The sequence below is a fragment of the Erythrolamprus reginae genome, chromosome 1 (assembly GCF_031021105.1).
Source record: "Erythrolamprus reginae isolate rEryReg1 chromosome 1, rEryReg1.hap1, whole genome shotgun sequence".
NCBI lineage: Eukaryota > Metazoa > Chordata > Lepidosauria > Squamata > Dipsadidae > Erythrolamprus > Erythrolamprus reginae.
The window spans coordinates 418523709-418538708 of record NC_091950.1 but is presented as its reverse complement, the minus strand read 5'-3'; the positions used below and the strand labels follow the sequence as shown (position 1 = coordinate 418538708).

General features: G+C 41.0%; 1 protein-coding gene across 2 annotated transcripts in view; it reads right to left on the bottom strand.

Moving 5' to 3' along the window:
• BRIP1 (BRCA1 interacting DNA helicase 1) overlaps positions 1-15000 on the bottom strand; it is a 149760-nt gene that overhangs the window by 124301 nt on the left and 10459 nt on the right. For both annotated transcript variants that reach the window (XM_070735298.1, XM_070735299.1), the window contains exons 4-6: positions 14717-14905; positions 12280-12413; positions 11274-11393 (exon numbers count right to left, since the gene is read on the bottom strand). In XM_070735298.1, the coding sequence (XP_070591399.1) occupies positions 11274-11393; positions 12280-12413; positions 14717-14905 (443 nt within the window). The remainder of the gene's footprint in view (positions 1-11273; positions 11394-12279; positions 12414-14716; positions 14906-15000) is intronic.

Genomic DNA, 15000 nt, shown 5'->3' with positions numbered 1-15000 from the left:
ATGGCCTCAGTGGGGACCACTGCTCTAAAGGCTTCCATGGAGCCGGATGAGGGCAAAAATGCCCTCCCACATCCCCCCGGAGGCTCTCTGGAAGCCAAAAATGCCCTCCCAGAGCCTCTATGTGAGCCAAAAATCAGCTGGCTAGCACACACATTCATGTTGGAGCTGAGCAAGGGCAACGGCTCGCGTGCCAGCAGATATAGCTCCGCGTACCACCTGTGGCATCCGCGCCATAGGTTCGCCATCATTGGTATATGGTCTCCTGTTTAAGCAGGAGGTTTGGACTAGGAGACCTTCAAAATCCCTTCCAACTCTGTTGTTCAATTCTATTGTAAAAATTAAAGCCTCTGTGTGAAAGAAGAGGCAAGAACCCAATGACAATCATCCACCCACATTTTTGGCAGGCTGTTCTGGATCCCAATCAATACGTCTATTCCAGGCTAAACAAACCAGATTCACACTAGTTAAGAGTGTCATATATTATTAAAAGTTTATGCAGCGGTTCACAGGGCCAGATTTTTATACTGACAGGTTTTCAGTGAAGTGGGAAGAAAAATCAATGCAGATGATTACATTGGCAGACAACCTGTCCCATTTGCATTTAATGGAGTCTCAAAATGATTCTGTCCTTGTTTTATCTATTTAAAGAAGTTACTTAAAGGAACAGCTTTAGAACCCTTTTTTTTTACTTTTTTTTTAAAAAAAGGTTAGAATATAAAATAGAAGAAAATGGGAAGAATAGAAAGGAGGAAAAAGGGAAGGGGAAAAAGAAAGAAAAGGCTTTGATTTCATCAAAGCTCAACATTTTACTTTTACATAATAATACAAACTAGCCATTTAAATAAAAACTTACCTAAGATAATCAGTAAAACCTGATTTTACTGATTTGGGCAAAAAGAAAATCAAAGTTTTATTTTTTCCCCACCTAGAGCACAAAGTCCAGAAGCGGTTTCCAAGCAGAAACAAAAGTAATTATGGATTTTTAACTTTTTCCTTTAAAAGAAGAAAATGGGGAGAATAGAAGTGAGGAAAAAGGGAAGGGGGAAAAGAAAGAAAAGGCTTTGATTTCTTACTTCCTTCGGGGGAGTAGAATAAGATAAATGCATCAAAGCTCAACTTTTTTACTTTTACATAATACAGTGATCCCTCGATTTTCGCGATCTCGAGCTTCGCGAAACGCTATATCGCGATTTTTCAAAAATAATAAATTAAAAATACGTGCACGGTTTTTTCCCCTCTCTCATCTCTTTCTTTCCTTCTCTCTCTTTCTCTATCTCTCCCCCTCTTGCTCTCGAGCGGCAGGCGAGCGGCGGGCGGGCAGCAGCGAGGAGCCGAAGATCGGGGTTTCCCCTTTGCGTGGGCGGCAGGGAAGACCCAGGGAAGGTTTCTTCGGCCGCCCAGCAGCTGATCTGCTCGGCAGCGCAGCAGCAGCGAGGAGCCGAAGATCAGGGTTTCCCCTTGCGTGGGTGGCGGGGAAACCCCGATCTTCTGCTCCTCGCTGCTGCCGCGCTGCCGAGCAGATCAGCTGCTGGGCGGCCGAAGAAACCTTCCCTGGGTCTTCCCCGCCGCCCACGCAAACTCCACCATCTGCGCATGCGCGGCCATGGAAGAAGGGCGCACATGCACAGATGGTGTTTTTACTTCCGCACCACTATATCACGAAAAATCGATTATCGCGAGGGGTCTTGGAACGTAACCCTCGCGATAATCGAGGGATCACTGTAATGCAAATTAGCCATTTAACTAAAAACTTACCTAAGATAATCAGTAAAACCTGATTTTACTGATTTGGACCAAAAAAAAAATCAAAGTTTCATTTTTTTCCCCAACTAGAGCACAAAGTCCAGAAGCGGTTTCCAAGTAGAAACAAAAGTAATTATGGATTTTTTTTCTTTGATCAAAGCTGCCAATTTAGCCACCTCTGCTGATTCTATCCACTTTTACAGCCGTTTGTCTATTGTGGGAATCAAATTAAAATTCCATTTTTGTGCATGAAGTAACAGCAACAGCCCTTCAGATTTCCATACTGCTTCACAGTGGTTTACAGCCCCCTCTAAGCGGCTTATAGAGTGAGCAAATTGCCCCCAATAATCTGGGACTTCATTTTACTTGGAAGTATGGAAGGCTGAGTTAACTTTGAGCTAGTCAGGATCGAACTCCTGACAGTGGGCAGAGTTAGACTGCAATAGCAATAGCGTCTAGACCAGTGATGGTGAACCTTTTGTTCCCTGGGTGCTGAAAGAGTGTGGACGAGTGCTATCACGCATGCCCGAGTGCCCACACCCATAATTCAATGCCTGGGGAGGGTTAAAACAACTTCTCCCACCCACTGGAGGCCCTCTGGAGGCCAGAAATGGCCTGTTTCCCAACTTCTGGTAGGCACAGTAGGATCGTGTTTTGCCCTCCCCAGGCTCCAAAGGCTTCCCTGGAGTTTGGAGAGGGTAAAATGGCCTCCCCCAAACACCCCCCACCCCCCGGAGGCTCTCTGGAAGCCAAAAACACTCACCCCGAGCCTCTGTGCAAGCCAAAGGTCAGCTTGACAGCATACACATGCACATTGGAGTTGAGTTAGGGCAACGGCTTGTGTGCCAGCAGATATGGCTCCGCGTACCACCTGTGGCACCCATGCCATAGGTTCGCCATCACTGGCCTAGACTTATATACCGCTTCACAGTGGTTTACAGCCCTCTCTAAGCAGCTTATAAAGTCAGCAAATTGCCCTCAACAATCTGGATCCTCATTTTACCGACCTCGGAAAGGTGGAAAGCTGAGCCAACTTTGCACATGACTCTTAACTGTGACCGTTGTATCATCCTGGGGTCATGTGATTCGCCTCTTGTGAGCTTTCTGACCAGCAAAGTCAATGGGGAAGTTAGATTCACTTAACAAGTGGGTTCACCTAACAACCATATTGGTAACTTAAGAACTGCAGTGATTCCTTTAAGATTATCTCCGGGACCGCCTTCTGCCGCACGAATCCCAGCGACCAGTTAGGTCCCACAGAGTGGGCCTTCTCCGGGTCCCGTCAACTAAACAATGTCGGTTGGCGGGGCCCAAGGGAAGAGCCTTCTCTGTGGCGGCCCCGGCACTCTGGAACCAACTCCCCCCAGATATTAGAATAGCCCCCACCCTCCTTGCCTTTCGTAAGCTCCTCAAAACCCACCTCTGCCATCAGGCATGGAGCAACTGAGATATTCTTTCCCCCTAAGCCTTTACAATTTATGCATGATATGTTTGTATGTATGATTGGTTTTATAACAAGGGTTTTTAGCTGTTTTAGTATTGGATTTTTACATTCTGTTTTTGTCACTGTTGTTAGCCGCCCCGAGTCCACGGAGAGGGGCGGCATACAAATGAAATAGATAGATAGATAGATAGATAGATAGATAGATAGATAGATAGATAGATAGATTAGATTACATAGATAGATAGATAGATAGATAGATGATAGATAGATTAGATTGCATAGATAGATAGATAGATAGATAGATAGATAAGATAGATAGATTAGATTGCATAGATAGATAGATAGATAGATAGATAGATAGATAGATAGATAGATAGATAGATAGATTAGATAGATAGATAGATAGATTAGATTACATAGATAGATAGATAGATAGATAGATTAGATTGCATAGATAGATAGATAGATAGATAGATAGATAGATAGATAGATAGATAGATTAGATAGATTAGATAGATAGATATATATATAGATAGATATATAGATAGATTAGATTGCATAGATAGATAGATAGATAGATAGATTAGATAGATAGATAGATAGATTAGATAGATAGATAGATTAGATAGATAGATAGATAGATAGATAGATAGATTAGATAGATAGATTAGATAGATAGATAGATAGATTAGATAGATAGATTAGATAGATAGATAGATTAGATAGATAGATAAGATAGATAGATAGATTAGATAGATAGATAGATAAGATAGATTAGATAGATAGATAAGATAGATAGATAGATAGATAGATAGATAGATAGATAGATAGATAGATAGATAGATAGATAGATAGATAGATAAATAAGGCAAGAAAGGCCATAAAATAGGGCACAAAAACCAACTTATCTGTCTTGCTTAGCAACAAAAAAATTGGGCTCCACTGTGATCCTAAGTCGAGGACTGTCTGTACAGGCACCTTAAAAACCACTGTTTTGGCAACAGAACATGTTCTTGTCATCGTTCCCTGCCCTGGCTCCAAACACAGAAAATTTTCCCTGCCATAAAAAGATCAGAAAAGCCGCAGGATCAACAAAGCATTGTCTATGTGTGGGTGCGCCTGTGTATGTTGTCGTCTGAGGTATGCAAAGATCTTGTCCAACTTTCAAGATCTTGAAAGGGTCTGTATCAGCAGAGGCATCACAGCAAGACCAAGATAGAAACATAGAAACATAGAAGACTGACAGCAGAAAAAGTCCATCTAGTCTGCCCTTATACTATTTCCTGTATTTTATCTTACAATGGATATATGTTTATCCCAGGCATGTTTAAATTCAGTTACTGTGGATTTATCTACCACGTCTGCTGAAAGTTTGTTCCAAGGATCTACTACTCTTTCAGTGAAATAATATTTTCTCACGTTGCTTTTGATCTTTCCCCCAACTAACTAACCTTGTTCTTGTGTTTACTTTCCTATTAAAAACACTTCCCTCCTGAACCTTATTTAACCCTTTAACATATTTAAATGTTTCGACCATGTCCCCCCTTTTCCTTCTGTCCTCCAGACTCTACAGATTGAGTTCATTAAGTCTTTCCTGATACGTTTCATGCTTAAGACCTTCCACCATTCTTGTAGCCAGTCTTTGGACCCGTTCAATTTTTGTAGGTGAGGTCTCCAGAACTGAACACAGTATTCCAAATGTGGTCTCACCAGCGCTCTATATAGCGGGATCACAATCTCCCTCTTCCTGCTTGTTATACCTCTAGCTATGCAGCCAAGCATCCTACTTGCTTTTCCTACCGCCCGACCACACTGCTCACCCATTTTGAGACTGTCAGAAATCACTACTATCACTAAGATGATTTGGGGATGCAATTTACTTCTGATTAGGGGTCAACAGGTCAAAACAGATTAGACACAAACACACACATATACTCTCCACGTCCTGTTTCTGTTGCTCCCCTCTGGGAGGAGGTTTCGAAGTATCTATAGCAGGACTATTTAGATTCTGTAACAGCTTTGCTTCCTATCCTTATCCTGTCTTGTACTCCCAAGATTTGTTTTTCTCGCTATGTACAGTATATGTATATATAGAGAGAGATCCGAAGTAGACTGTGATGTTTATCTGTCACACATATTTGTGTGTCTATAGGTATATGCATAAATGGTTATCTTTTGAGAATACAATGAAATTTCATTTTAACGTAAATGAATTCTGTACATTGAATACAATGAAATTTCAGTTTAATGTATACTGATTAATGTACATTTAAAGTGACAATAATGGTTCTGTTTTATTCTTCTTCTGATCTGCTCTATTCTTTTTTTATTTTATTTTAATTTTTAAATATTTTATTTTTAAATGCACAATACAAAAACTAAAATCAAAAACAGATATAAACACATTCAAAGAAAGAGAAAAAAAGGAAAAGAAAATACATAGCAGAAAAAAAACAAAAAAAAATTTAGAATTACAAAAATAAAATAAAATAACAATTGGAGAGATATTTGCTCTCTCCTTTCTTCCTTATTTTGTTTTATAAATATACAATATAATAATATTCAAACTTGTGGATTACCATATTTATATTTTCATGCTTTCCTAAAGTAGTTATATTTCTTAATATCAAACAAAACGTTTTTTCCTATCATTATTCATTTTAAAATTATCGCAAAAACGTATCATAACAAGAAAAAAAAGCTTTAAAGGTATAAAAACAGTGATATCAAAAGAATAACAGAACTAACAAACAATTCTAGTCTGTAAATATTACGGCATAACTCAAAAGAAATGTCTTAATTTCAATTTTGGTAAAGTATATAGGAAATAGCTAATTATTCTCAATTCTTTTCATTTTTTGTAGCCAATTATACCATTTGTCCCAAATTTTGTAGAAGACTGTATCTTCTCTGTCTTTAATCCTCGTTGTTAACCTATTCATTTCAGCCAATTACATTATTTTATTTATAATATGTACATTTGTGGGTATGTGGTCTTTTTTCCAATTTTGCTCTATTCTTGTATTGCTCCTGTTCCTATTCCATTTTTGTTCCCTTCCATTTTTGTTTTATCCCTGTTCTTATTCTATTCGACTATTCTATTCTACTCTATTCTACCTCATTTCTATGTTCTGTTCTTTCTATTCTATTCTATTATCTCATTTCTGTGTTCCGTTCCGTTCCATTACTGTCACATCCCATTCTATACTCAATAAAGATTCTATTCCACATGCCTTGGGCCTAATCTCGATTTCTAAGATTTCATGATTCTAATAATAATAATAATAATAATTATTATTATTATTATTATTATTATTATTATTATTATTATTAATTAGATTTGTATGCCGCCCCTCTCCGCAGACTCGGGGCAGCTCACAACAGTGATAAAAAACAATATATATTGACAAATCTAATAATTTAAAATTTAAAATAGCAATTGTACATTTAAAAAATCTAAAAACAAGGAACCCCAATATAAAAAACATACATACAGTCACATCATGCACTAAAACTACATAGGCAGGGGGAGATGTCTCAGTTCCCCCACACTTGACGACAGAGGTGGGTTTTGAGGAGTTTACAAAAGGCAAGGAGGGTAGGGGCAGTTCTAATTTCTGGAGGGAACTGATTCCAGAGGGTCGGGGCCGCCACAGAGAAGGCTCTTCCCCTGGGTCCCGCCAGACGACATTGTTTAGTCGACGGGACCCGGAGAAGGCCAACTCTGTGGGACCTGACCGGTCACTGGGATGCGTGCGGCAGAAGGCGGTCTCGCAGGTGATGGAGAATAATTGTAGTCCAGGGTTGAAATGAGGGGTCCCTGGGAGCTCTCTGAGCTTGGTTGTTTTCTTGCAGACATTTCATTACCCAAGGAGGTAACGGCATCAGTGATAGAAGGGAATGGGGTTTATAGAGAGGAGGAGAACTGTGGGATTCTTGGTGCTCTCTAAGCTAGGATGTTTTCTTGCACATGTTTCAGTGCCCAAAGTAGGTAATATCATCGGTGCTCAATCAGTCTGCAAGGAAACACCCAAGCTCAGAGACCACCAAGGACCCGTTTTCCTGATTCTGATACCAGAGCGCCTCAAATAAATAATAAAATGGGGGTGAGATGCTGAAACCCACTCCTTGCTTCCAAAGGGAGACCTAAACTTATAGGGGTGGATGAGAAACCATAGGGCTGAAACTGAACCCCTGGCAAGATAAAATGACTCTGGAGTTCAAGGCTCTTTGGTCCATGGAGAATTGAACCAAAATGCAGTGATACCTCGTCTTACGAACTTAATTGGTTCCGGGACGAGGTTCGTAAGATGAAAAATTCGTAAGATGAAACAATGTTTCCCATAGGAATCAATGGAAAAGCGATTAATGCGTGCAAGCCCAAAGCTCCCCCCTTTTGCCAGCCGAAGCGCCTGCTTTTACGCTACTGGGATTCCCCTACTGGGATTCCCCTGCAGCATCGGAAAAACACGGAAGTCCGGAGGTGGGGTTTCCCATGGAGAGGAGCCTCATGGTAATCCCAACAGTGCAAAAATGGGCACTTCGCTGGCAACGGAAGTCCATAGGTGCGGTTTCCCAGCGAGGGGAGCCTTCGGCTGGCAACGGAAGTCTGTAGGCGGGGCATTCCAGCGTTTCGAAGAAGAGGCAAAAAAATCTTAAACACCGGGTTCATATCTCAAAATATTCATACGATGAGGGGTTCGTAAGACGAGGTATCACTGTAGTTCAAAATTATCAGTCACGGAGGAGATCCCAAGTAACCCGGGGGAGGGGGAGGAATGTCACCAAGTCTTAGATCTCCCAATTTAGGAGACACAATGCCAGGAAGATCTGAACCACTGATGGGGAGACGGCTTGTGATCCCAGTCTGACCCTCAACAAAGCCTCAAAAAGATACAGATGGAGTGGTTCAGTAGGTCTAGGGGTCACCAAATTGCTGGAAAGGTTTACTGGGGATTAACGGGGTTTATTTGTGCACACAAACAGTCCTTTTTGGGTTAATCTCTGAGGATTAACAGTTGAGTTTAGAAGCTTCTCAAAAAGCAAGAACATTAAACAGCAAAGCCAATGAATGTTAAAAAAAAACAACACACATTTGGGTCTGAATTAGCTACTTTGGGGTTCCAATCCTTGACCTTTGTAATCCCTGGAGTCTTGATTCTCTTGAATTACACTTTTGCTCACATGGCTAGAATTGTGTGTGTGTGTTTTGTAATAACTTTGTGGTTGATTTTCAGACTGTTAATGTTTTTGGTGCTTTATTGCTTGGTGGAATGGATTTCTACCGCTTCTCTAATACCACTTGCAAACTGCTATTTAAAATTGTTCAGGCATTTTTGCCAGCCTGAATTGCCCTAGGTGGATAAAAAAGTAAAAAAACCTTGGCAACTTCCAACTCCTAGAATTCAATGCGTGGGGAGGGAGAAAACGGTCTCCCCTCCCTCTGGAGGCCAGAAATTGCATGTTACCCAATTTCTGGTGGGCCTGGTAGGCCCATGTTTTGCTCGCCTTGGGTTCTATAAGCTTCCCTAGAGCCTGAAGAGGACAAAAATGCCCTCTCATAGCCTCCATGTGAGCCAAAAAAAATCAACTGGTCGGCATGCACATGTACACTGGAGCTGAGCTAGGGCAACATAGAAACATAGAAACATAGAAGTCTGACGGCAGAAAAAGACCTCCTGGTCCATCTAGTCTGCCCTTATACTATTTTCTGTATTTTATCTTAGGATGGATATATGTTTATCCCAGGCATGTTTAAATTCAGTTACTGTGGATTTATCTACCACGCCTGCTGGAAGTTTGTTCCAAGGATCTACTACTCTTTCAGTAAAATAATATTTTCTCATGTTGCTTTTGATCTTTCCCCCAACTAACTTCAGATTGTGTCCCCTTGTTCTTGTGTTCACTTTCCTATTAAAAACACTTCCCTCCTGGACCTTATTTAACCGTTTAATATATTTAAATGTTTCGATCATGTCCCCCCTTTTCCTTCTGTCCACCAAACTATACAGATTTAGTTCATTAAGTCTTTCCTGATACGTTTTATGCTTAAGACCTTCCACCATTCTTGTAGCCCGTCTTTGGAGCCGTTCAATTTTGTCAATATCTTTTTGTAGGTGAGGTCTCCAGAACTGAACACAGTATTCCAAATGTGGTCTCACCAAATCAAATCAAATCAAATCATGAATGAATGAATGAATGAATGTTTGCGGGGTCACTCAATCCGATTGCGTGATTTATCCAGTCACCCACAAAGGTGATTTTAACTAAGTCAATTGCTATTTAGGCTTGATGAAATTTCTGAATGCTATGTTAAATCCTTCCTCCTAAGAATCCCTGTAAGTATGTACATGCACACATATGCGCGCGTGCGCATACACCCACACAAACATACACACGTACAGTATATGTATGTATTTCCTCTATGCTGGGTCATGAAACACCAGGGGGGAAAACCAACCAAGCTCAGAGAGCACTAAGGAGCTCATAGTTTTCTTCCTCCTTCTCTTCTTCCTCCTCCTCCTTCATCACCACTACTACCTACTCTTCCTTCACTCCCTCCTCCTCCTCTTGTTTCGATCATGTCCCCCCTTTTCCTTCTGTCGTCCAGACTATACAGATTGAGTTCATGAAGTCTTTCCTGATACGTTTTATGCTTAAGACCTTCCACCATTCTTGTGGCCCGTCTTTGGACCCGTTCAATTTTGTCAATATCTTTTTGTAGGTGAGGTCTCCAGAACTGAACACAGTATTCCAAATGGGGTCTCACCAGCATTCTATATAGCGGGATCATAATCTCCCTGTTCCTGCTTGTTATACCTCTAGCTATGCAGCCAAGCATCCTACTTGCTTTCCCTACCGCCTGACTGCACGGCCATATGATGAGTGAGGAGACGTTGTAACTTTAAAACTATAAATTTGGGGGGTCCATCATCACTCAAAGGGTCGTAAGTCAAGGACTGCCTGTAACTAGAATAGGAGGCAAGAAAATCTAATTCACAAAGCTGAAGTCTGAACTCTTCCAAACGAATGCAATTGGTCTTTTTTTTCCGGTAGTGTTCCTTTAATTTTCGCAGGTCTGAACTTCGTGAAAAGTCTATACCACGGTTTTTCAAAAAATATTATTAAAAAATACTCTGTGGTTTTTTGGTACACTAAGGGTTTTCTGGGGCTGCCTGATGTACAATACTGTGCGTTTTAACTCTCCTCCTCCCCTCCTCCACCTCAGCCGTCCTGTTTCTTTAAATAAAAGCTCCGTTTCCACCCCAGCCTTCCGATCCCACCCCTTTAATTCTCGGAGCGTTGGTACGCTCCAATTGAAGCCGAGCTTACTGCTGCCCGTCACCACCGCAGCAAGCGCAACTAAGCCCCCTGCTTGCCGCCCCATTGCCCCTGTGGGTTCTCGGGGTAAGTAAAACCAGGAATGGAGGAGGGAGGGGGAGGAAGGAGGGAAAGAAGGGGAGCATCTCTACTTCGCGGAAATTTGACTTTTGCGGGCGGTCTTGGAATGTATCCTCCGCGAAAGTCAAGGGAAAACAGTATAAGATTTTAATTTTTCTCCACCATAAAGTAAAATAATATATAGTTATAAAGACAACAACAATTCTTAAAATCAATCATATATAAACTTTTCTTTTCTTATTACTCCCTCAATGGAGGCTCTTATCTCTCCTCGTCTAAATTTTTTAAATTAATTTTATACATTATCAATTCTTAAAAATCTAAATAAAAAATTTCCCTCGCCGTCTTACTACAAAAGGTTACATTACATCAATACAAAGAATAATAAAATCTCTTTTATCTAAATTTTAATATTGTATCATATAGTTAATTATAAATTATAAATTTTCTCTCTATATATAAAAGAAACTAAGTAAATTCTGTGTTATATCATTATATAGTGCTACCACCATTTCTCATCTTCGCCATCTGGCTTGCAAAGTTTAAATCAAATTCTCATGTTTCAATCTTTCCAAAATTAACCAATTACTAATACATACGTATCTCTTAGTTTTCTATCCAATCATACAACTTCCCCGTCTTTATTTTTATTTTTTAAAAAATATCCTAGCATTACCGCACTTACCGTTTTAAGTGAGGGAGGATCTGCTTTGGCTGCTGTCAATTCCCCATTTTTCTGCTGTTGGTGAACTTCCAAAGCATCCACTAGCTGGGTTCCCATAGTCAATCGGTGTCGTTTTCTCGCCTATAAGCCATGCAAACATGCCTTTGAATTGGGGAGGCCAAAAGTCTAAAAAAAAGCAATGTTTTATTTTTCCCTCCCCAAATAGCAATAGCACTTAGACTTATGCATCATTTCATAGTGCTTTACAGTCCCTGTCTAAGCGGGAGCACTTGCCCTCCAACATGGTTTTTTTAAAACAAGCTATTAGAACAGCAACAGAGTTGTATGCCGCCCCGAGTCTACGGAGAGGGGCGGCATACAAATCTAATTAATAATAATAATAATAATAATAAGTTGGGAAAATTTAACAGATGAAGTTGTTGTTATTATTATTATTATTATTATTTTATTATTTATTTATTATTTATTTATTACTTAGATTTGTATGCCGCCCCTCTCCGAAGACTCGGGGCGGCTCACAACATGTAGAAACAAATCATAAGCAATCAGACAAATTTAAAATATTTAAATATTTAAAAACCCCATATGCTAACAGACACACACACAGACATACCATGCATAAATTAAACGTGCCCAGGGGGAGATGTTTCAGTTCCCCCATGCCTGATTAGTAGTAGTAGTAGTAGTAGTAGTAGTAGTAGTAGCAGCAGCAGCAGTACCATTTCCCCAAAAATAAGACCCTGTTTCTATGCGCTCCAGAGTTGTTTAGGATTTTATAACCTGTACTTGTAACAAATAGTCGTAGGTCAAGGACTACCCAGGGACACTGCAATCGTCATAAAGATGAGACAGTTGCTAAGCACGAGGATGACAAGTGACCACAGGGATGCTGCAATGGTGGTGTGAAAAACGGTCAGAGGTCACTTGTTTGAGTGCCGCTGTAACTTCAAGCGGTCACTAAACAAACCATTATAGGATGAGAACCGCCTATATATATTTTGCCCACCTGCTGCTCTGTTTCGAGTGAACGTATCCTCTTCCTTTCCACTTTGAAATCACTGTCGCTGTCATCGTCTTCATAGAACGAGGCTTGCTGTTTGGCAGACAGTTTTGAAGACAACGTAATGCGTGAGACGCTTTCTGCAAAGAACAATACATCAAAGAGAGTCTGGGAAACGGGAAACAATTTTATAAGCATCCTATTCAACAGAATAAAATGTTGAAGCACAGCAGGCAAGAGGGAAGCACAGGCAGTCCTCCTCGTCTTACAACAGTTCAGTTAATGTTGTGGTTAGCTCTGGCCCAGCTCCTGCCCCAGGGACTGTGGATGTGGGGGAGACATCCACATGCTGCAGGCCTGTTTTGCCCCCCGGTGGAATCTGATGATGAAGGCTCCTCTGACCAAGAAGACATGAGTGACAGGGAGGAGGAGAGTGGGGCAGACAGCTCAGAAGGAGATCAATTATCTAGCTCCTCCTTGGATTCAGAACAAGAGTTAATGATACAGCCACGCATGCGGAGAGCGATGCATAGGCAACAACAACTGAGAGATTATTATCAAAGAAAATGAGGCCACCTGTGGTTGGGTGGGGCTGGGGTCATTAGTGAGGCTGCTATAAATAGCAGCCTGTGGGTTTGGCCATTGTGGAGGATTATCTGATCGTTGTGTTTCGTGACTGCTTTACTGACTTTGACCTTTTGTGTGCTGATTTAGTGTGTTTCACTTTGTGAAAGAAGAAGGACTGTGAATTGCTCACAGCTGCAAGCTAAGTATCACAGAACTGATAAGGGACTTGTACAAATTACCAGTTTGTTTGGAGACGAGTGCTCTTTGCTATACCAAAAGAGGGCTTGGTTTAAGTGAATTTTCATTATAAAGAACATTGTTTTGAATTTTCAAATGTGTGTGTGTCTGAAATTTGTACCTGTGAATTTTTGGGAGGATTCTACCAGAGAGCCCGACAGAACAGTTAATGACCATTCAAAGATAGAACGGCACTGAAAAAAGTGACTTAACAATTATTTTTCACTTACGACCATTGCCGCATCCCCAGGGTCATGGGATTCACATTTGGACGCTTGACAATTGATTCACGTTTATAATGATTGCAGTGTCTTGGAGTGACACTGTCGGTCCCCTTTTGCAAACTTTTGACAAGCCAAGTGAATGGGGAAGCCAGATTTACTTAACAACCATGTTACTAATTTAACAACCAAAATGATTCACTTGGACAACAGTGGCAAGGAAAGTTGTAAAATTGGGGGGGGGGGGGACTCATTTAATAAATTTCTCACTTAGCGACATAAATATTGGGCTCAGTTGTGTCATATCTCACGGCCGCGAGAGCCATTGTGGGGCTTCTCAGATTCGCCCACATGTCTACAACATTCCGTGGCCTGCATTGGCTGCCGATCAATATCCGGTCACAATTCAAAGTGTTGGTTATGACCTTTAAAGCCCTACATGGCATTGGACCAGAGTACCTCCGGAACTGCCTGCTACCGCACGAATCCCAGCGACCGATAAGATCCCACAGAGTTGGCCTTCTCCGGGTCCCGTCAACTAAACAATGTCGTCTGGCGGGCCCCAGGGGAAGAGCCTTCTCTGTGGCGGCCCTGGCCCTCTGGAATCAACTTCCCCCGGAGATTAGAACTGCTCCTACTCTCCTTGTCTTTCGTAAGCTACTCAAGACCCACCTATACCGCCAGGCATGGGGGATTTGAGACATCTTTCCCCCAGGCTCCTTATAATTTATGTTTGGTATGTATGTGTTGTCTGGTTTTAATATGATAGAGTTTTAGTTATTTCTTTTAATATTAGATTTGTGTCACTATAATATTGTTTTTATCATTGTTGTGAGCCGCCCCGAGTCTTCGGAGAGGGGCGGCATACAAATATAATAAATTATTATTATTATTATTATTATTATTATTATTATTATTATATGTTGAGGACTACCTGTAAAAATGAAAAATGTCTTGAGAACATGTTGCTCTTTGCATAAGAAATGAAAAACAGCTTGAGAACATAGTGGGATTCTAGAAAGAGTGCAGAGAAGAGCAACAAAGATTATTAAGAGACTGGAGGCTAAAACATAAGAAGGACGGTTGCAGGAATTGGACATGGCTAGCCTAAGAGAAGGACCAGGGTATTTCAATGTTTGAGGGGCTGCCACAGAGAAGAGGGGGTCAAGCTATTTTCCAAAGCCCTAGAAGGAACAATGGATGGAAACTAAAGGGGAGAAGCAATCTTCCTTAGAATTGGAACAATTAATCAATTGAATGACTTGCAGAAGAAACTTAACAGCCACTTGTCTGAAATGGTAAAGCGTCTCCTGCTTGAACAGGGCGTTGGAGTAGAAGATCTCCAAGGTCCTTTCCATCTCCGTTATTATTCAATAAAGGAGGTTGTGTCCTTAAAAGCCTCTTAGATAAGACAATACCTTTGTTGATTGAGCTACTTCCACCAACTGGTGAGCTCTCCATTGCATGGCCGGGGAAGAAAGAAGACGTGGTTTGACAGCCTCCTTCGGGCTCCTGAGTGGATGACTGAGCATGGCACGGACACCGGCAGATCTTCAAAACCTCGGCCTTCTTGCATTCTTTTGAGCACAAATCATCCAGTGCTTTTTCTAAATAGCGGAAAAGATAGATGAGAGAGAGATATATTGTTAGATAGATAGATAGATAGATAGATAGATAGATAGATAGATAGATAGATAGATAG